General features: G+C 44.1%; 3 protein-coding genes across 3 annotated transcripts; 1 reads left to right on the forward strand and 2 right to left on the reverse strand.

Moving 5' to 3' along the window:
- Positions 1–1,577: 1,577 nt before the first annotated feature.
- Positions 1,578–8,379, reverse strand: LOC117588792 (transcription elongation factor SPT6). Its single transcript, XM_034280299.1, has 6 exons — positions 8,218–8,379; positions 7,950–8,034; positions 7,189–7,418; positions 7,000–7,119; positions 6,771–6,928; positions 1,578–6,690 (listed from the first exon to the last, which is right to left on the reverse strand). Exons 1-6 carry the CDS (start codon positions 8,254–8,256, stop codon positions 1,764–1,766), a joined length of 5,559 nt encoding a protein of 1,852 aa, XP_034136190.1. The 5' UTR covers positions 8,257–8,379; the 3' UTR covers positions 1,578–1,763.
- A 1,158-nt stretch (positions 8,380–9,537) lies between these two features.
- LOC117588793 (ceramide synthase 6) lies at positions 9,538–18,988 on the forward strand. The gene is made up of 6 exons (XM_034280300.1): positions 9,538–10,167; positions 17,565–17,685; positions 17,758–17,979; positions 18,044–18,381; positions 18,454–18,598; positions 18,669–18,988. Exons 1-6 carry the CDS (start codon positions 9,983–9,985, stop codon positions 18,858–18,860), a joined length of 1,203 nt encoding a protein of 400 aa, XP_034136191.1. The 5' UTR covers positions 9,538–9,982; the 3' UTR covers positions 18,861–18,988.
- On the reverse strand, positions 15,168–15,893 carry LOC117588661 (josephin-like protein). Its single transcript, XM_034280104.1, has one exon. The coding sequence runs from the start codon at positions 15,885–15,887 to the stop codon at positions 15,168–15,170; it is 720 nt and encodes a 239-aa protein (XP_034135995.1). The 5' UTR covers positions 15,888–15,893.
- Positions 18,989–19,875: the final 887 nt, after the last annotated feature.

Consider the following 19,875-nt stretch of genomic DNA (forward strand, 5'->3'; position numbering starts at 1 on the left):
CGCATCCAGAGTACCGGGGGACACCTGCCCATGCAGTGGTTCCAGCTCGTAGTCGTCAACGATGGCAAAGAAACAGAGGCAACGGCAGACACCGCAAATGTCCTCCCGCCCAAGTACCTCAATGGGACACTCTTCAGAGCCATGTGTCTTCCAGCGAGGAAAGTCGTAATCAGCCATGGAGCTCAGAGCCCCCTTTTTGTGGCCACATCTGGTGCACTCGTACATGTTGCTTTATTGAGAGTAAAAAACTTTTGGGAATTTCTATGTAAACGAGTTCTAGCTTGTGCCAAAAGTGTGAGAAAACTGAAATGCCCTAGAGTGTGTGATCGAGTTTCAAAACAAATCGAGTGGAAAAGTGGGATATGGAGGTAAAGAGCTTGAGAGGCTAAGCCCCACTGGAAGAGCGTTGAAATTGTCTTTGGGTGAGCACCGTGACCGATAAACATCTTCTTGGTTGTTTCCTAAATGAAAAATATATTAATTATGACCTGCATCAGCTGGTTGTGCATTCAACACATACATTTGACATATATTTGGACTACAAATAAACAAGAGTTTCTGTAAATATGTTTCCATAAGAGAACATATCTTAAGGCAAAAGGAACCATACAATTTTGGGTCTGAAAATAAACCTAAATTGGCATAACAGATGCAGATGATTCCATATTTCTAAGGGAATTGAATTTGAATTGCTATCATTTTATTGCGTTTCTGGGATGGGAGCTATTTTTTTTACTGATTCAGGACATAAACAAACAACCTTACGACTAAGCCACGCTGGAAGAAAGAGACTATATTGAGTAAAAACAAGCCAATGGAATATTCTTAACTTTGTATTTGCCACTCTTAGAAGCCAAGCCACACTGCGAGAGAGAAAGAGAGTGATTCTTTCTGTACCTGACATAATCAGTATTTACAAATCAAAGACAAATACAAAGAAATTGTCTTAATCTTATGTATGTATGTATATTTATTGCAACATCGTTTGGCGTAAAGACAAATAAATTGAGAGGAACAGTTACTATATGGCTGCTTTTATTGACAGACAATCTTCCTGTTTAGTTATTGCTCCATCCCTATCCTTATAGCCCATGCCCATAGCATCTATATATGGTCCGTGCCGGGGGGTATCTGTATCCTACCATCAGTATGGTAACCATAAAACGTTCTTCAAATACTCGATTGGGGTAGCCTTTTCTTTGGTCAAACACACATAAATAAATCTTTCTAAATATCAATTCCCAAAGGTTAACTGTGGCCTCCTATGGTTTTGGGGATGCTGCAAGACCCTTAATATCTAATCCAAAGTGTATGTATAATTCTTAATATTCGGTTTGTATTTATTTTCTGGTCAGAAAAAAATTGTAATTTATTTTTGTCCGGCCATCGTCTTAAACATCATCTTAGAATTTCATTTCAGTTGACAAATTGCAGTCGCGATCAAAATGTTCGTTGAATATCGATCAATGATCGATAAGTAGATCGCGCTTAAACGATAGTCTATCGCGAATTTTTATATTAATTTTAGTTAATTTCACTTCTTCAGGTGAGATGAATTATCTGTCCTTGGTTTTTCATTTTGTTTTTTTATGTTCTACAAATAGTTTAAGAGTTTCGCGGAATTAATGGTGGGACAGTGGGACAACAGGCTGGTCCGAATCCCCTTCCCATGCCCTTTTGAGTGTTGACTGTAGAGTGTAGTAGTTGTTGTTGTTTTTTGCTGTTGTAGCATTGGCATTTAGGAGCCGCCACACAGGATCTCATTAGTTTTCATCGTAGAGCGGCGTTGAATCGCCCAGATTCATGGAGTGCGGCGAGGTATTTGTGCGCGGCGTGCTACGCACCGATGCTGCTTTGGACGAGGAGCACCAGCCAGCACCAGCACCGCCAATACCAGCGGCAGCACCAGCATTCCTGGTGCCCGTCGAGTACTCATTGGTGGGCGTCGTCCCAGAGACGCTGTACCCGAGGTTTATTCCTAGACCCATATTCATACCCAAGCCCATATTCATGCCCATTCCCATCGCCGTTTGCTGCGCCTGCTGCTGCTGTTGTGGTGGCTGTTGCTGCTGTTGTGGAGGCCTACGGCGTGCCCAGGAATCGTTGGCCAGCTGCCAGTCGAGGCTCTCTTTGGCACGTTGCTGCTGCTGCTGTTGCGGCTGGCCACTGCTGTAGCCTCCGCCAGCAGCAGCACCACCCATATCATAATAGTTCCTTGGGGTGCCGCCACTCCCACTGCCACTCCCATAGTGTCCATGATGATGGCGCATCTGCTGGCTGCTCGATGACTGTGAACTTGGGCTGGGTACATTGTGGCCGTAGCGTGGCGTCTGTGAGGCATGCGGCGTGTACGGCGTCATGAACGGCGTCTGGCTGCTGGGCGTGTAAGGGGTGTTGATCGCGGCCCCGCCAAACGATGGCGTCGCTGAGGTGCCATAGTGTGCAGCGGCCGCTGCAGCAGAGGAGCCGTAACCGCCACCGCCGCCAATGGAATGCGATATGGAGTAGGCACTGGAGCCGCCACCGCCGCCGCCACTGCCACGTATGTCCGAACTGCTCATGCCGCTGCGCGGTGTGCCCCCGGACACGCTGCCCGCAATGCTGCCCGATATGCTGTAGGGCCCTGCAGAGGATCCTCCTCCGCCAGAGTTGTGTGTGGCCGAAGGCGGTCGCATGCCATGCATGGGTGTGTTGATTGCCGGCGACGCGGTGGGATCCAGCCAATGCTCCTTGAACCAACGCAACAGACTATTGACGGAATCAAAGACCTGACCGCGAAAGCGATAGCCCTCGGGCATCACCGTCACATACTCGGTGCGCACCTTGGTCTTGGGCAGATACGAGAGCAGGAACTTGCCCGGTATGCTCTTCGAGGCGGTAAAGAAATAGTGAATCTTTTTGGGATCCTTGGCCTTTTCGTCGCGCAGCAGCTGCTCCATAAACTCACGCTCATTGCCATTCTCTGGCGTGGCATTCTTCTTGTAGTATTTATACTGGATGAGCTCGCGGGCCGCAGCGGCCATGGGATTGATGTAGCGGGCAATTATCTCATCGAGATCTTCATACTCATCGGTGCCGATATAGAGGCTGCGCCCTAGACTGTAGTCGTTCTCCTTGCCCTCCTCCCGGACATCGATGTGCTGGTAAATGTCATCGGTCACTTTCCATGTGGCCGTCAAGTGGGCCGCCGATTTGCTGCTGGGTCGCATCGCCACCTCGCCCTGATCGGCCTCCGCCAGCATGGCAATGACCTCTGCATACGACTTGTTGAAAAAGCACGGATGGGCAATCACACGTCGCGCATAGGTGTTGCGCTTGAGAGCCTTTTCCTTGGCATCCGTCACCTTGCGATTGTCCAGCTCCTCTGTGACAAAATCATAGAAGGCATCGCGTCGCGGCCGCCACTCGTTATTCACGTCCTTCAGGTCCGCCGTCTTTGAGGAGCAGTCGACGGAGAAGCGATCAACATCGATCTTGATTATCCGCACATGGATCATCTGGGAAACACGGACACGCTCCTCGGGGTTGCGCACTGGCTTGTCGGACAGATTTTTGATGTGTATGAAGCCGGGGAGGTGATTATCCAGCCGTACTCGCACACCCGAGGCCTGGCCGGGACAGGAGTTGGCATCGAAGTGATTCCACACTTCCGACAACTCGGGAAAGTCGTCCTTGTGGCAGAAGGGGCACTGCCAGCTGCCCGTGTTCTCAATGCGCACGGGATTGGCATTGTCCAGCTGCTCGCCCTGGGGCCGGCGATAGGTGAAGCCCGTAACCATGGCCAACACGCATTTGCCCACGTAAAAGGAGTCGGGCGTCTCCTTGGTGAGGAGATCGAAGAGCTCCTCGGCGCTGGGCTTCTGGTAGGGCGAACGATATTCCTTGTACAGGCAACTCAGCTCGTTCCGGATATCATACAGTGTGATGCTCTTGCTGCCGAAGCCCTGACGCTCCAGTTCAACGGCAAATGCATCCAGATCGAGATCCTTGAGACGCTCCGGCGACTCGAGTATCTCCTCGAGGGCACCCGCCGGATTGGTCTCCTCATCATCGTACTCCATCGCATCAATGGCCATTTTGCGGGCCCACTCGTATGTCTCCGGATGGACGCGCGAGCCATCCAACACCTCCACATACGCCTCCGTGCTGTCGCCCAGCGAACTGGTGTCGATCTTGATGAAGCCGCTGCAGTTGATGAACACCTTCGGCCCCAAATGGCAGACAGTGACCAGCTGCGTGCGATTCTCCAGGCGCTGGTTGCTCTGCTTCAGTAGTTTCAGCAGCGCCTGGCCCTTGCGCGGCCCCAGACCGCACGTGTACTGCAGCAGGTTGACGGTGCGCGAATTCTGGACCATCAGATTGATGTCCAGGCCCACCTCGCTCGTGCGATTGATAAACTCCAGGCTAAGATACTCCAGCAGCATATCGCGTGGCACACGCTCCTGCAGCGGATGGTAGCGCAGGCACAAAATCTCATCATCGGCATCGCACAGCTGCGAGTATTCCACCAGCGGATCCTGCATTTTGCGGGCCAGCGAAACGGCCTGCTTCAGCTGTGGCGGATACTCCTTAAAGTCTGACTCACCCTTCTTCGAGTTTGCATAGATTTTGGCCAGTTCGTTGTCGATGAGCTCCACCTCGATGGGCGGAAACTGCTCGGTTGTCTCCAGGTCTTTGAGTATTTCCTTGATGTCCGCCTGGATCATTTGGGCTTCCCTCGACTCCGCACCAATCACCACAACGTGGGGCTTCTTTAATTTGATGAAATCCGACAGCTTGCGGAGATCCGCGAGCTTCAGGGCCTTCTCCTCGGCATTGTGCGAGTTCTTGCGCTTGAGGATGTTCGGTAGACGCAGATAATCGGAGATATCCCCCTCGACGGTGGTCACCGCACAGAAGGCGGCCACCGCATGATGCGGATCGTAGGCCAATCCGAGCACTCGGATGCCCCTCAATGTGCTCCAGTCATCGTATTTGTAGTCCTGCGGCAGCTCTGGCTTGTAGGGGGCCACCTTGAGCCATTTGTACAGCTTGGCGGTGCAAGAGCGCAGCACAAACTGTTGCGCCTCCTCGTGCAGGGTGGCTCTCAGCTCTTTGATGAGGTCCGGGATCACCCATTTTTGTAGGGCCAACTGTACGCACTCTGCTCGCAGGGCATTCCATTCGAGGACATGCTTGGAGAACTGATCGAGATGGTAGAGCGCCTTCGCCTCCTCCACATAGTCACCGGGTGGGCCATTGGCATTGGCATTTCCCTCAAACTCCTCGAGGAAGGTGATCTCCAACAGCTTCTCCTCCTCGGCCATCATCAGCTTGATGAACTGATCGCCAAAGAGATCGCCCACCGGCTTCTTGGCCACATATTTCATCGAATACACCGGAGAGTTTTCATCAATCTGGGACATGCCGTGCTTTGTGGGCCTGATGTTGATACGCGCTCGATCAAAGTACACCTCGCGCATGGTCTTGCGAAGCAGTGGCTCTTGGGCTAGCTGTCGGGCGACCACATACTTGGCCGCATGCATCACCTCATCGGTGGTCATGAAGCGCGGCGAAAGATACTGCTTGGCCAGCTCCAGAGGTCCCAAGCTCTCCTGTGTGACCTCGTTGCGCTGATAATTGTCGCGCAGATTCTCCGCAAACTGTTCGGGCGTGAGGCCAAAGTGTTTGGCAAAGCCACAGATTCCAGCCTTGCGGAACACCGCATAGGGACTGCTGTTGGGCGCCTGCTTTAGCTGTTCGTCCTGCAGCATCAGTTCCGGATCATCGTCGTCGTCCACTTCGACGGGCACAGCATCCACATCATCGCCATTCTCAGCTGCGGCTGCCTTTCGCCTGGCGCGGTTCTCACGCCGCTCCTGCAGCAGTTTACGCCGCTGTTCGGCCTGCATTTTGGGCAGTTCGTGTGAATAGTTGAGCAAAAAGTACATGTGCACGTCCTTCAGCTCCTCCATGGACTGGACATCGTTGAGCCGCTCAAAGTCGCTGTCCAGCATGAGCCGTACATCGTCGGGCAGGGGCTTATCCGTGTCCGCACAGAGCGTGTCCATCTGGAACTGTCGCATCTTCTCGAAGAGCACTTTCAGCTTCCGTTTGCGCTCATTCAGCTGGCACCAGCGCTCATCAAAGTAGTAGACTTTCCACAGATCATCGATATTCAGTTCGGGCTTCACGTACTCCTTCCGATAGAAGGCAATGAATGGCACCTCCAGCTGTTGGTTACGTATAAACTCAAGGGTCTGCTTGATCTTCTTTATGGTAGAGGGTGGCTTGCGCATCTTCTCACGATTGTCGGCCTTCTCCTGCTCGGAGACGGTATTCTTGCAGAACGCATACTGATAGATCCATTCGGCCTCGTCGTCCAGCTCCATCGAACCCTCGAGTACGGACGTTACGGGCACCTGTCGCAGCTGCATGCGCTCGGGTATGTCTGTTTTGCGTATCTTATTGTCGAGATCTGTGAAGTGGCCGCGCTTCAGTTCGCTCGGTTCGTAAATGTCGAAGATCGTCTTCTTGGCGACCTTCTTTTTGAGGGCCTTCTTCTTTTTCACACGATGATCATCGCCGCCGGCCATTTCCTCGTCGTACTCATCACCCTCGGAGTCATCCTCGTACTCATCCTCCTCGTATTTGGAGAAATCATCATAATCAAAGTCCACACCAAAAATATCCTGACCCTCTTGCAGTGATCTGGTTGTGGGACAAACAGAATACAGAATTACCATCAAAATCCTTTTGGAGAGACCCTCTCTTGGAAGTGTATTACTTACGCATCTGTAAATATGGGACGCCTCTTCTTCTTTTTCTCGGCAATCGGACGGCCATTGTCATCCACAATAAAATCATCGGCATCTGACTCGGTTTCCTCTTCATCAAAGGCATCTGCCTCGCCATGCCGAGGACTGCGCTCGCTGCGATGCTCAACGCTCTACAAGAAAATGAATAGATGTATTTGCTTAGAAGATCTCAGTGGAGTGGAGGATTGGTTGTGTGTCGTACCTCATCGTTTTCATCAAACAACTGTTCGGCAATCTGTTCGCGGGCCAAACCCTCGTCCACATGCTGCTCCTCGCCATCGCTTTCGTTGTCATGAATGCGTCTCAGACGCTTGAAGCGTTTCTATATATGGAATATGGAATTTATATATTAAAATAGATCTTATTCAGATATAGAATATTGGCTACTTACACGTCTCTCAACCTTGACCCCTAGATTCTCTTCAATCAGATCGTAATCATCATCCTCTAGGCGATCATCGAGATCATCATCCTGATGTTTCTTTCGCTTCTTGCCACTGCCACCGCCTTCGTCATCATCGCCGCCGCTGGCAGTGTCTGAATCGCCGCTGCCATCCTCCTCCTCAATGGGTCTGTCATCGATTAAATCTTTAAGCTCCTCTCGCAGCCGTTCTTCGTCATCTAATCAAATAAAACCAGAATAAAACGATTGAAAATAGCTCAACACAACATCTGGATATAGCTCTGGGTTTATTCCTAACAATATGAGGCTTCCTTGTGATTTGGGGAGGCCCCAATAAATACTAGAATATGCAGAAACGTATAAGTAAAGCCAGTAGAGTTGGTAACATCTTCAAGTTACAGTCGTCCAAAGATTTCCCCTCTCTCACTGCAAAGTGTCATTAAGCCATACACAACCTAACCTCAATGTTGTAAACAAATGCAAATCAACGAAAAGTAACACCGAAAACATAAAACTGTTTTCAGTGAAGGTGGATGAATGATTCCATTGGATATTATACTAGGAAGCTGAATGCTGTCTTCTCCTGCAAATGCAAAGATGCATGGAGGGGGTGTGTGCGGCTGCATTACATGCATCACAATTTGTTTTTGTTTTTACGGTGGCCCCACTCGATAGATATGGCGGGTGGTTTGCGGCTGTGTGTGTGTGTTGGGGTATCTAGTGAGATAGAGAGGGATAGAGAGACGCACCTTCCTCCTCTTCACTGCTGTCAGATACAACGGCTTTCAGCTTTTTTAGCTTCTTCCTTTCAGTTATATCCAGTTCCTCTTCTTCCTGTAAAAATAAACATGGAAAAGCAATTTATTAATATGTGCCCACTCGCATGCATGCATTTATATAGTTGAAATGTATATAAATGAGCCTATATACATTTAAGCGCGGCGGCTACAACACAAAACGCGAGGCGTGCAAAACGTCACAAATGATGTGCCGAATTAGCCGGAATGCATTGCTTACCTCTGATTCCTCGGCCTCAGAGTCCAAAAATTCCGACATTCTGAACAAATTTAAAAATTAAACTAGTTTTCTAGTTGCTTAAAAACGAATATGACTAAGTAAAGCAAAAACTTATTTTCAGTGTCACAATTGTCACATAAAAAAAAAAACTACTAGACGCAGAAGTGCAGTGTGAACGTTTATCGATTAAATACCATCACGACCCTCAAAGCCATACCGACATATACCTGTGTAACCGGCACATGAAATATACCGTAAATCTTTAATCAGTTTCCTCGATTTCAATGTTATATATAATATTATTTGCTAGTTTGCACTCTCAGCACTAAAACTACAACTCAGCACCGATTTATGACAAAATTTTCAACCAGATTGGCTACTTATCATGACCTTCTTTTATCGGATTGTTTAAAAAATATGAATCAAAATAAAAACTAAAGTGGGAATGGAATATTGCGTAATTTAACAACTTGTTGCTTGTCAAACGGTGGTATGATATGATATGCTAATTTGTGTACCCTAATTTCATTTATCAAAATTACAACTCTGTTTTCCAACATGCTCTTAAGCATTAAAAATGTCTATATCTTAGACTGACATGTTTTTAAGCGTTTCATATGCTTTCTTTTTTTATATCGATCTAAATACATTATCGGTATCTTTAATCTACAAAATTTGGTAGAGATAAATCTCAAACACAAAATGACTTGTTTTTGAAATGATTTTGGAGCCTGGATTTAAAAAACTTCCTCAATTCGAGGATATCTTTGCACCCAAGGGTAGCAAAATGTTGCTCGCAATGTTGCTGGCCCATACAATTTATGTTGCCAACGGTACAGTACACATTTGGTGAACTAGTTCCTTCTGCCTATGAATGCAGCCTTTGTAACGATAATCTGAATTTTTTAAAAGTATTGCATATTGAGTGATTTGGCCAATTTTGCAGAACAATTTTTAGTTGCCGTATAAAGTATTAGGTTCAATGCTATGGATAGCTGGAAGCTGGTGGCATTGTACTGTTTAACCTTTTAAATGGAGAAATCAGAAGGTACATATATTTTATGATATGTCTGGGGTATTTTTGGACTCATGCTGGAAACGCAAAAATGAGTTGCAGCGGTCTATAATGGTATGCCTGACATATTAAAGCACATAAAACTACAAGTTGAGTGTTGAGAGTCTTAACTAACTTGCAATGTTAAATAGAATAACAGAGTTGAGAAACATGACTTTCCTCGGTATATGTACGGTATATTTTGAAAATTACAAGGTACATGTTTGAGGGTCAGACTGCATATCTTATCGATAAGCCCGCGGCCACACTGTCGCTCGCTCCTCTCGGAAAATTCGTATTTGGTTCGGCGCCTGATTCCTGTTTTTTTTCAGTTAAACGGCACATAGGAAAACCGCAAAAGAAAATAACCCATTCCGGCGGCTTGTTTTCTTTGCCAAAGTGTTTGAGGAAGAGTGTGAATGTGTGTGACCGTCTAGCTCTCGGGTTCGTTTCCGCGGCGTGCTGCCTTGTTGTTGTACCATAGTTCCCTGATCTGTTCTGCACCAAATGACCAACCAATCCAGAGAATAGCGGATATATATATATATATATATATGTATCTGACAACGTTCATGACGACAAACAACAAATTCATCAAACGCAGAGTGAACAACATCATCATCAGCAGCAGCAGAAGTCGAGTGCAAACGGAGAAAAGAATTCACCATTGAAGCCGCAAAAACGGAAAAGAAGTGAAAAACTATAGGGAGAATGGATATAATCAATAAGTTTAGCAGTGCATTCTGGAGTACGGACATTTGGCTGCCGCCAAATGTAACATGGGCGGATATAGCGCCTGGCTCGCGGCCCGATGTGGTGCATGCCAATTATAAGGATCTTATCTGGCCCATTCCATTGGCAGCGGTTGTCATGCTTGTGCGGTATACACTGGAGCGGTAAGTGTATATCCCGTTTCCATTCATTTGCCATTTTATGCCCACTGTGCCCGGTGCCCGGGTCCATATTACTGTAAATTCCCATTGAGGGCCACTTTGTGGTCACTGAGAGTCACACCCACATATATATGCTGCTGCTGTTGCTGCACAATGTACAGTAAGCAAATGCCATTTTTATTCATATTTCTCTTTACTCTCTCTCGTTCGCTTTCTGTGTCCTCTCTCCCGCTTTTTGGGCCAAACATAACCTCACGTGGAAACGCCCAACATTTTATGTACATATGTATGTATGTGTATGCATGCGTTCTTTGCCATGGATGTGTGAGTTAAGCATGCCGTACACGCATGTTGTTGTTTTTGGTGTTGTTGCTGCCACCTCTGCTATTCGTATGTTTTACCTTTGCAAACGCAAACGTTGCTGCCGGCTCCAATTGCAATGCCACCGCACTGGCGGCGCATCAATGAAAATACAGAATTTCCCACAGTATTGTGGGTTGCATGCCGCCCCCTCTTTTGATCCTCACAGATTGTTTACTAGAAAACAAACATCAAATATATTTGTTTATAAAATCAACACTTGCATAAATTTATTGTGGCTGTGTGAGTGGGTTTGCGTGAACAGTGGGATGAATGCAGCCAATAGGTGCAAATGGCTTTCTTTATGATAAAGAGATACAAATATCAGAAATAAACAAGAAATTGCAATTTAATTATGTATGTGTGGTGGTATGTATGTATTCGTGGTATATTCACCGAATGCTTGCCAAATCAAAGTTCAAGCATTAAATTTATTAGGTTTGCCCTCTCAGACTGAGGCCAAGTGTTCAGGCCGATAAGTAGGGGCCCAAAGATTTATGAGCCATGTAAAAAACCATGTTCGTAGTTTGTGAAGGGATTTAACCCTATTAAGAAGTCATAACTCTTCTCCTTGGGGGTGTAAAATGGTTCAAATAGTCAAAAAATAATATCTGATCTCTTAAATTCTACCATAAATTGGGGATGCTTCGAATTTGTAGAACCTTAGAAATCTACTAATTAAAATGTTTGACTATCTTTCTGATCTGATGAAATGGAAATGGTCCCACAGTACGGGGGCCAAGAGATCCCACTTTTCCGGCCAATTAACCCGTGTGCCTGGCTCTGGCTCTGACTCTGACATTTAGATGGTACGACTACGACGGGTAAACGCGCCAACAATTAGTGTACGAGTGTACGTCTGTACGTGTTTGTGTTCTATCGTTGTTTCTGTGTTTGTTGCAGTTGCAGATTGCGTGCAGCAGTTGCATTTTAAATTTGCATGTAAAATAATAGTAATATTCATGAATTTTGTTGTTTTTAACTAGCACGCGCTGCCAGAAAGTTGTCCTTTCCTGTTTTTTTTGTGTTTGTCGCTTGGCGTTTGTCGAAACATAAAAAAACTAACGAAACGAACACAAAATCTGTTTCATGGCAGACCACTTCTTGTCGTTGCTTTTTTCTTGTTTCTTATTCGCTTCTTCTGTGCTGTTCGATCTCTACTCAAAAACTAGAATTGGAGAATATTGGCCTTCAAGGTCGTATCGGATTTGGAATTTTTTTAGTTATTTTGTTTTTTTTTTGGCATTTTGTTATTGAATGGCAAATGTCGAGCGTCGATACGGAAGATTCGATACGGCTGCAGTCAGTCCGGCCTTCTAATCAACGAAACGGAACGGACAACCACCTTGAAGCCTGGGGCGCACCGGCACCGGTAACGTCGCACCACACCATCGTAGCACTCGCGCATTCGCCACCTGATAAGAATTGCGTCCAAAGATTTACGTATAAAGCAAAAACAAAAAAGGTTGATAATGCCCTAGTTTGTAGATTGCTTTACGACGAACTAGCGAATGACTGTGCCCGGACGGACGGGACGCCTCCCCCAGTGAATTTGGGTGGGTGTGTGTGTGTTTGGTGTTTCATCATCGTTGCTTTATGTTTTTTTTTGTGTACATACTATGTGTGTGTGTGTTGAAAGAGTGAGTCATGTCCGAGTCGCGGAACTTAGAAGTTTTTCCCAAATATGTAAAGCAAAATATTATGGGGGAGACCGACCTCCCTTAATGGTGCTCACACTTTGGAATGTTTAAACATTATTTGATGCCTGAAATATTTTAGAAAAAGACGACCACACAGAACACATTGTATCGTGTAACTACTGCTGTGTACTTACATATATTAAGGGTTAAAGTCACTCCCTTTGGATCCACTCCACGCCCCAATGCAATGTACACTGTACGGTGGTGGGTACGCCGATTCCACTCCCATTTTCTTCATTATTTGAACAATAATATTTCACACTGAAAATCCACACCAAACGTTTGAGAAGTTTGTTCTGTCTTATATGTATATGTTTCCTCTATATTAATCAATGGCTTGTACATTTTCCTTTCATATGTATAAGAGTATTTGCAAACTACATTACTTCTTAAGAATTTTTATTATTGTCTTCGTTTGCCTTATGGGAAAATTGTTCACCAAAGTCAACGTCATGTGGTGAATAAATAGATCAAGTGGTTTGCCGTTTTGTTGATTCATGCAGTAAAAAAAACGATTAATAATAGAATAACAAAATGAAACACCATCTGAACACACATGAGCAGTGTATTCTTCTCGGATTTCAAAAGATAAGCAAAAATAAATCACTTTTTAAATGATAGCCAAAAAATTGGATATCAATTTTATAACAATTTAACTACAATGAAATAGTAGTACCTGTCAATCGATACGCCCGCTCTAGTCGGAGGGTAATGTCCCCCTGCCCTTCGTGTGCGACTCTTGAGAAGTCTGAATTATTATTTGTGTCCAGAACAGAGCTCTACCAAATCGTATTAATTGTAAATCGTATCGACTGCTTGTATTAATATTTAAATATTTCTATTTGACACTTAAAACCCAAAGTTTTTTTTTGAAAACATTTTGATCGTTGGTTTTTGGGAACAGTAATGCAGCAAGTAAAGTATGTGTCCGTTTGCTTATGAGATTTTTGTTCAGTCGAACATTTGGCCCCTGTTTTTACCCTTCCGCTGTGTTGTGTTTAAGGTCTTTTTTTTTTGTTTTTTGATACGTAATCACTAGAGAGTCGACCCTCGGGGCTATGTGCTCTGTGCTATGTGCTCTTATAGTGCGATAAAATTTCAGGTTAATTATTTTAATGGCTCACATGCACACACAACGAATCAAACACGTCAGAACCCCGACCCCCCCTCCCTCTCTCACTCTTTTTCTCTCTCCACGAAAAATAATCACTAATCTCTGACAAAATGTGAGAAATAGTACCAAACCATGATGTGTACATGTGTACATTTTTTAGCTTTTTTTTGCTGGAATAATGATTTCTCTTTATCATTTTGAAACTCTAGATTATGGCTTTCACCAAAAAAAAAAACTAAGAAAATAAGAAGAAGAACAGCCCAGGTGTTAAGCAGCCAAATCTTAAATCCCCATAACCCATAACTCGTTTCCATGAGGTTTTCCATACCTTTGCCTTTTCAAAGGCACACCAGGCACACAAAAGTCGGTCAGTTTTTTATGGCTTATCGGCGATTGCCCAACGAAATACTCGTCGTCGCATGCGAGTGCGAACTGGAACTCAAAAGAACGAAAAGCTATGAAAGGGAAGAAGGAAAAGCACGTGCTTTACGCACCTGAAATACATGACGACTGGCGGCTGTCGTAGAGAAAACAGAGAACCATTAGGAAAACAGAAACAGCTTGTTAGGGGGGAGGGTACGAGGAGGCGCCCCCATTCCAAGTGCAATTTGTTAAAGGCCCCCAATTATCACCTATGTTGCTGTTGCTATTGCTGTTGCTGTCGGTGCGAGTTTATCGAAAGCGCAGAAGCACTCAGAATCGATAACGATGGAATGAATTAAAGCGTTTCCACTGCTCCACACCCAAAACGTGAGGAAGCAGAAGCATAAGCGAGCTTGACCCACGCATACAATATGTAATTCTTTGCATTCCAGACCGCACGGAAAACAATTTCTATTGCCCATGGAAACTCTTGTCTTTCATTTGCAGGCCCAAAGTTTGTGGGAATGGAGTAACCAGCCATAAATGCAGCAAACAAATGATTAATAAAGATCAAAAAAGTCGAAAATTGCACTCTTAAACGCTGACTTACGACTTCTTATGCTAAATTCCAAAAGTAAGGAATACGGGTGGAATGTGTGACTCATTCATCATTGAACATGCCATGCCCTAGTATACCGATTTGCCAATCTCCCAAGATATCTATATAAATGTATATATTTAGACCCCCACTAATCAGGGATTGCGTGCTTGTAGTATTATCGGTTGACAAGCGCGAGTGAATAATACGCCAAAAAACACAACATACGACACAATACGACATGTCCACATACCACACACAAGTCTGTACTTCCACAGACATTATTCATCATATATATGTATAAAAGTATATATAAATTTAGTTGTTGGCTCCACTGATAACAAAATATAAAATTCAACGATCGCCAATCGCACTGTCAATGCACTCGATGATCAAAAATACAAACATCTCTGCCACTTTGGACCCCTAGGTGTGGAGGGAGGAAGGAGTGCACATTAAATTACAATCCAAAATACAGTCAAATAATTTTACTTATCACAAAGTGCCAATCGAACGACTGAACCACCGATCATTATTTTCAAAAAGCGCAAAAACCGAAAACACAATCATTAACCGCACGCCAGGAGATACTCGCCTATTATGTATACTTAATGCCAGTCGTCCAAAAGGAGGCTTTTCTATTCGAGCTATAATGGTTATCCGATTTGATAACTAAATAGCTAGCTAAATGGATAGGGATTTATCAAAATTGCTGGTTTGTTGTCTTGCAAAAATGTGGAATACTTCGGATTATACATCTTTGGGTTCATCCCACATAAAACTGTTTTAGAATGCGCTTTAAGTTCTGCCAGAAAATTACCCCCCAAGTAGATTAAAAAACCAATTCCAGAGATAGAAAATGTCAATTTTAATTGGTATTATTTCCCTTGGCATTTCGGAATTGTGGCTTTAGCCAGCGCTGGTCATTATCCTTAGCGTTGACCCTCATCTGCTCCGAATCCGCGCTGGTGGTGGCATCATCGCCTTCGTCTCGCTTCGTCGGATCGTTGGTCATGACAATGAAGAGCTCTTGATCGGTGTGCGGCCGCAGCTGTTCGCGTAGATAATTCAAAAAATTTGCCTCATTCCCGAGGCACGTGGGCTGCCGGAGCTTGGAGTCGAGATTGTAGTAGCGGCCATTGATGCAGCGCAGGGCCAGCCAGTGGCGCATTCTGAAGGGCGGTGGCAAGAGTTGGGTCAGCGGGCTACGCACGTTCAAAATGAAGCCCATAATCTGGTCAAGATTGAGGCATTTGGGATCTCGACGCTTGTCGAACCACACCGTCTCACAGTGGTGCTGCTGCAGGGCATACATGATGACATTCACATCGTAGTTGCCCCAACCGAACCACGATCGATGCGGATTCAGCCAGGAGCGGGGCGTCAGGCTATAGCAGTATTCGTCCAGCTCCGATTTGGTGTAGGGATCCCTGCCCTGAAACAGATTGTTTAGGGCATGCAAAGCGCACAATTGCCGGCTCTGGCGCTCATGATAAATTCCACACGAAACGGACATATTTGCTATTAATACAATTTTACTTAGAATTGAACTTGAATTTTGATTTTGAATATATGGCGGCGGCGGCATGTGGCAGCAGGGAACATGTGACACTTGACGCACAACAAATTGAGAGAGTGCTTTGGCTGCTATTGCTGCCTTTTGGCAGGGAGTGAGCCCCTTCCCTTCGCCCTTTTGCATTGTTGTTTGTCTGGTATGTCCGTTGCTTAAATTTTAATAATTCAATTGATATCCAATCGAGTAACACGCACATGGCAGGCATCCGCCAAAAGCGGGAGACTGACATACCCTCAGATTCTCCCAATTACAAAGCTATTTCCTATAACTAGTGGGACCATTAACAATTCATGGCCTGTCACCGCATTAGGGAGACGCTTGTCAATGATAGAGAGTTAATCAATATCGTGAGTGACACCATATGCGGGCTCCCACACGCAGCAGACACTCCACCCAGAAATCCTTGTTATTGCATTAATTGTAACGAACTCTCGCTCCTCGTAAGCTTTACAAAGGTCATGGCATGGCCCTCGTTTATTTATGTGACATTTTGTGGTGCACAAATTGTATTTATTAATCAACGTACCAGAATAAAATCTAGAATTGATTTTATCAGGGAGTGTTACATGCAGAGTTTACCCAATTTTGTTGAGCATTGTCGCAGTTTGGATTCTATGAATTAGTAATTGTTCGTTTTTCAAGGGCTTTTTCTTTCACTGGTTCCCATAGCAATGCAACTGATCTCTCTTTCCATACTTGTACTCAAGAATTTTGGTGCATATGTATATATGCAAATACAGAGAGCATTCAAAAGTCGTCTATTGAATGAATGAAGTGAGTGACGAACGACTCTCTCGATGTGGACGGACTTTTGTGTGCGTTTCAGCATCGCATAAATTCAAATTAATTGTTATAATTTATATGGCTCTGGCCCTAGTGATCGGCTGGAACACTCGTAAAAACAAAGACAATAAACAGAGGAATGAAAGAATGAGAATAGCACATAGCGAAAATAAAACGTAACTTTGAATTCCTTCTGCTCCTCCTCGTCCCCATCATCTACTCTGACTGTTGCCTGCTGCTGCTGCTGCTCTTTTCGGCTGGGGCTTGTGCTTTGCATACAAATGGAAAACGAATCGAAAACTACTGTTTAAAATGCCAATCGCAATCGCCATCACTAGAGAGGGGGGAACCTAGTGATGTGCCAAAGGAGCTGGAGCCGGGACGTTTCGTTTTCATTAGCAAATTAACTTCCGAAAAACCCCGAAATAAGTATTTCTAGATGGAGAATGAAGGGTGCCCCTGGGGGCTCTGTCGTCTAATTATTTATGCATGTCGTACATCCCCATCCCAACCCATTGCACTGTTGTGCCTTTTTTCCAATGCTTTACACGTGCCAGACGACAGGTGAAGACGACGGACCGGCCATACTTATTTCGAGTCTTTCCAGAATTCCAATGAATCGGAAAACAACAAAAATAAACAAAAATGGTTCCGCATTGGTAGGGGGTGCAAATTTTAAAAACGTTCAATATTTCAAGGTTAAAAAAAAATATAGCGAAATCTGCTTTTAACTAAACAGCAGGGATCTTTCAAAGGATTTTTTTAATTAGGATCGAATATTGAATGCGGATAATATTGATGGGATTAGGAATGGCTTACAGTCTTTATTTTTTAAGTATTTTTAATATATATTTAATTTTTTTAATGATAAATAAAAATGGTTCTCATTAAAAATTTCTATTACAGGTTTTGGATATCGCCGGTTGGCAAGTCCATGGGTATTCGAAGTTCTAGGCCTAAGAAAGCAGCAAATGTTCCTATACTGGAGAATGCCTATGCAAAGTCCACAAGATTGGATAACAAATGGGTAAGATATTAAATATAATGATGCGAATTATAAAAGAAATTACAATTCCGTTTCTTCTCTTCTCCATTTAAGCTGGGTCCATTGTCCAAGCAGACGGACATGAGCGAGCGACAGATCGAGAGGTGGTGGAGACTGCGTCGCGCTCAGGATAAACCATCGACATTGGTGAAATTCTGTGAGAATACCTGGCGATGCATCTACTATTTGTATTCCTTTATATTTGGCGTGATTGTGCTGTGGGACAAGCCCTGGTTCTGGAATGTGAAGAGCTGTTGGTACGGCTATCCCCATCAGGTGGGTTCTGCAATTGCAAAAATCTCTCTGAGAATGTATTATTAATGCTCCTGATCCATTCTAGTCGATTAGCAATGACATCTGGTGGTACTATATGATATCGATGTCCTTCTATTGGTCGCTGACTGGAACACAGTTCTTTGATGTGAAGCGAAAGGACTTTTGGCAGATGTTTATCCATCATATGGTTACGCTGCTGCTGATGTCCCTGTCCTGGGTGTGCAATCTGCATCGCGTTGGCTCCCTTGTGCTGGTCGTCCACGATTGTGCCGACATCTTTCTGGAGGCGGCAAAATTAACAAAATATGCCAATTATCAAAAGCTATGCGATGCCATCTTTGCCATTTTCACAGTGGTATGGATTGTGACGCGGTTAGGCTTCTTTCCGCGCATTATCTACAGGTAAAGATGAGAGAATAAACTCTTCATGGGCATCCTTCTAATCGCTTGTCATTATCCTCTCCTTTATGGTAGCTCTTCGGTGGAAGCACCACAAATCCTGCCCATGTTCCCAGCATACTATATCTTCAATTCATTGTTGTTGATGCTGCTGGTCCTGCACGTCATCTGGACATATATGATTCTCAAGATAGTTGTCGACTCTCTGCAGAAGGGTCTGGTAAGTTGCAACGAAATCAAGCAATACGAAGATTACTACAATGTCTTCAATTCTCTTTCGGATGTTACAGATGTCCGGTGATATACGATCCAGTGATAGTGAGGATCTCACAGATAGCTCCGAGAATGTGCGCCAGGCCAATGGGGGATCGTCTCGTTCGAAGAGCAAGTCATCAACGAACAGTGGTGGAGTCAGCCAGCGAAAGTCCCATAGTGTCAGCAATCACACGGCGGACACGGAACAGAAAACGATAAGTAAATAAAGGGTGGAGAGAAGAGAGAGCTCCCCCAAGGAACCCTAAGAAATCCCCCAGTGGAGGAGGAGGTACGAAGCAACAGCAACAAATAACAAAAAAAAACCAGAAAATATAAATAAAAGAAAAACACAACACATACACACACAACGCATACAAAAAAACACCAAACCAGTTCAGAACGTTTTTATGTTAATTATTATTTTTATATATTACAATTTTTTTTAAGAAAAAAAACAAATTTCAAAATAAATGCGAGAAAAAATAACAGAATGATCAAAAATAATGATGATGGGGTCCCAGAAATTTGATATTGATACGAAAATTGATTCCAAAGAGAACAGCACAGCTTTACTTTACAATTATTAATTAAGTTTAAAGTGATGGAATTCCTTTTTCTGTTCCTATTTTGAAATAGTCTTTCGTTTCAGTAATTTCGATCAAGACTTACGTGTTCATTAAGAAATAATCCAGTAATATGTAGGGAGTGTTTGTATATATTTATTGCAGTTTTCCATTCCATATTTTCGAACTTTTTATGATCTGTTCTGTTCAGTTCTTAGAAATCAATTTTCGACATTAAAAAATCAAATCAGAAAACTTTTTTGGACCGAAGGACCAACCACCATTATTATTATACATATTTCCTAATCAATGTTTTTCTGCTTATTTTGTTAAACCAAAAGAAAAGAAAAACAAACAAAAAACAAGAAATCGAGATTTAAAAATAGAAAACATAATAATATATAAATAAAAATAAATTAAATTGAAGTTAGGATTATTTTAAAAATAAAATCAAACTAAATAAACTGAATGATATGGAAGAAATGGAGAGAGGTAGCACCAATAACCAAAAAAAAACACCACCCACACACTTTCACGGTCGCGACACTAACCGAAAACTCTTTTGGCAAAAGCAGAAAAAAATATGAAACAAAAAACTATTGTAAATACTTGTCGTACTTGTACGTTTCCAATATATTAAATAAAACTTATGCAAAAATTAATTACACGAATCCGTCAC

The sequence above is a fragment of the Drosophila guanche genome, unplaced genomic scaffold (assembly GCF_900245975.1).
Source record: "Drosophila guanche unplaced genomic scaffold, DGUA_6, whole genome shotgun sequence".
Taxonomy (NCBI): domain Eukaryota; kingdom Metazoa; phylum Arthropoda; class Insecta; order Diptera; family Drosophilidae; genus Drosophila; species Drosophila guanche.

Bases quoted from the DNA above. Each gene is read 5' to 3' on its own strand.
- LOC117588792 (XM_034280299.1), bottom strand. From the start codon at position 8,256: ATGTCGGAATTTTTGGACTCTGAGGCCGAGGAATCAGAG. The intron at 8,035-8,217 runs GTAAGCAATGCA...TTATTTTTACAG, and splicing joins CTGAGGCCGAGGAATCAGAG to GAAGAAGAGGAACTGGATAT. The intron at 7,120-7,188 runs GTAAGTAGCCAA...TTCCATATATAG, and splicing joins GGGTCAAGGTTGAGAGACGT to AAACGCTTCAAGCGTCTGAG.
- LOC117588793 (XM_034280300.1), top strand. From the start codon at position 9,983: ATGGATATAATCAATAAGTTTAGCAGTGCATTCTGGAGTACGGACATT. The intron at 17,686-17,757 runs GTAAGATATTAA...TCTCCATTTAAG, and splicing joins CAAGATTGGATAACAAATGG to CTGGGTCCATTGTCCAAGCA. The intron at 18,599-18,668 runs GTAAGTTGCAAC...CGGATGTTACAG, and splicing joins ACTCTCTGCAGAAGGGTCTG to ATGTCCGGTGATATACGATC.
- LOC117588661 (XM_034280104.1), bottom strand. From the start codon at position 15,887: ATGCCGCCGCCGCCATATATTCAAAATCAAAATTCAAGTTCAATTCTA.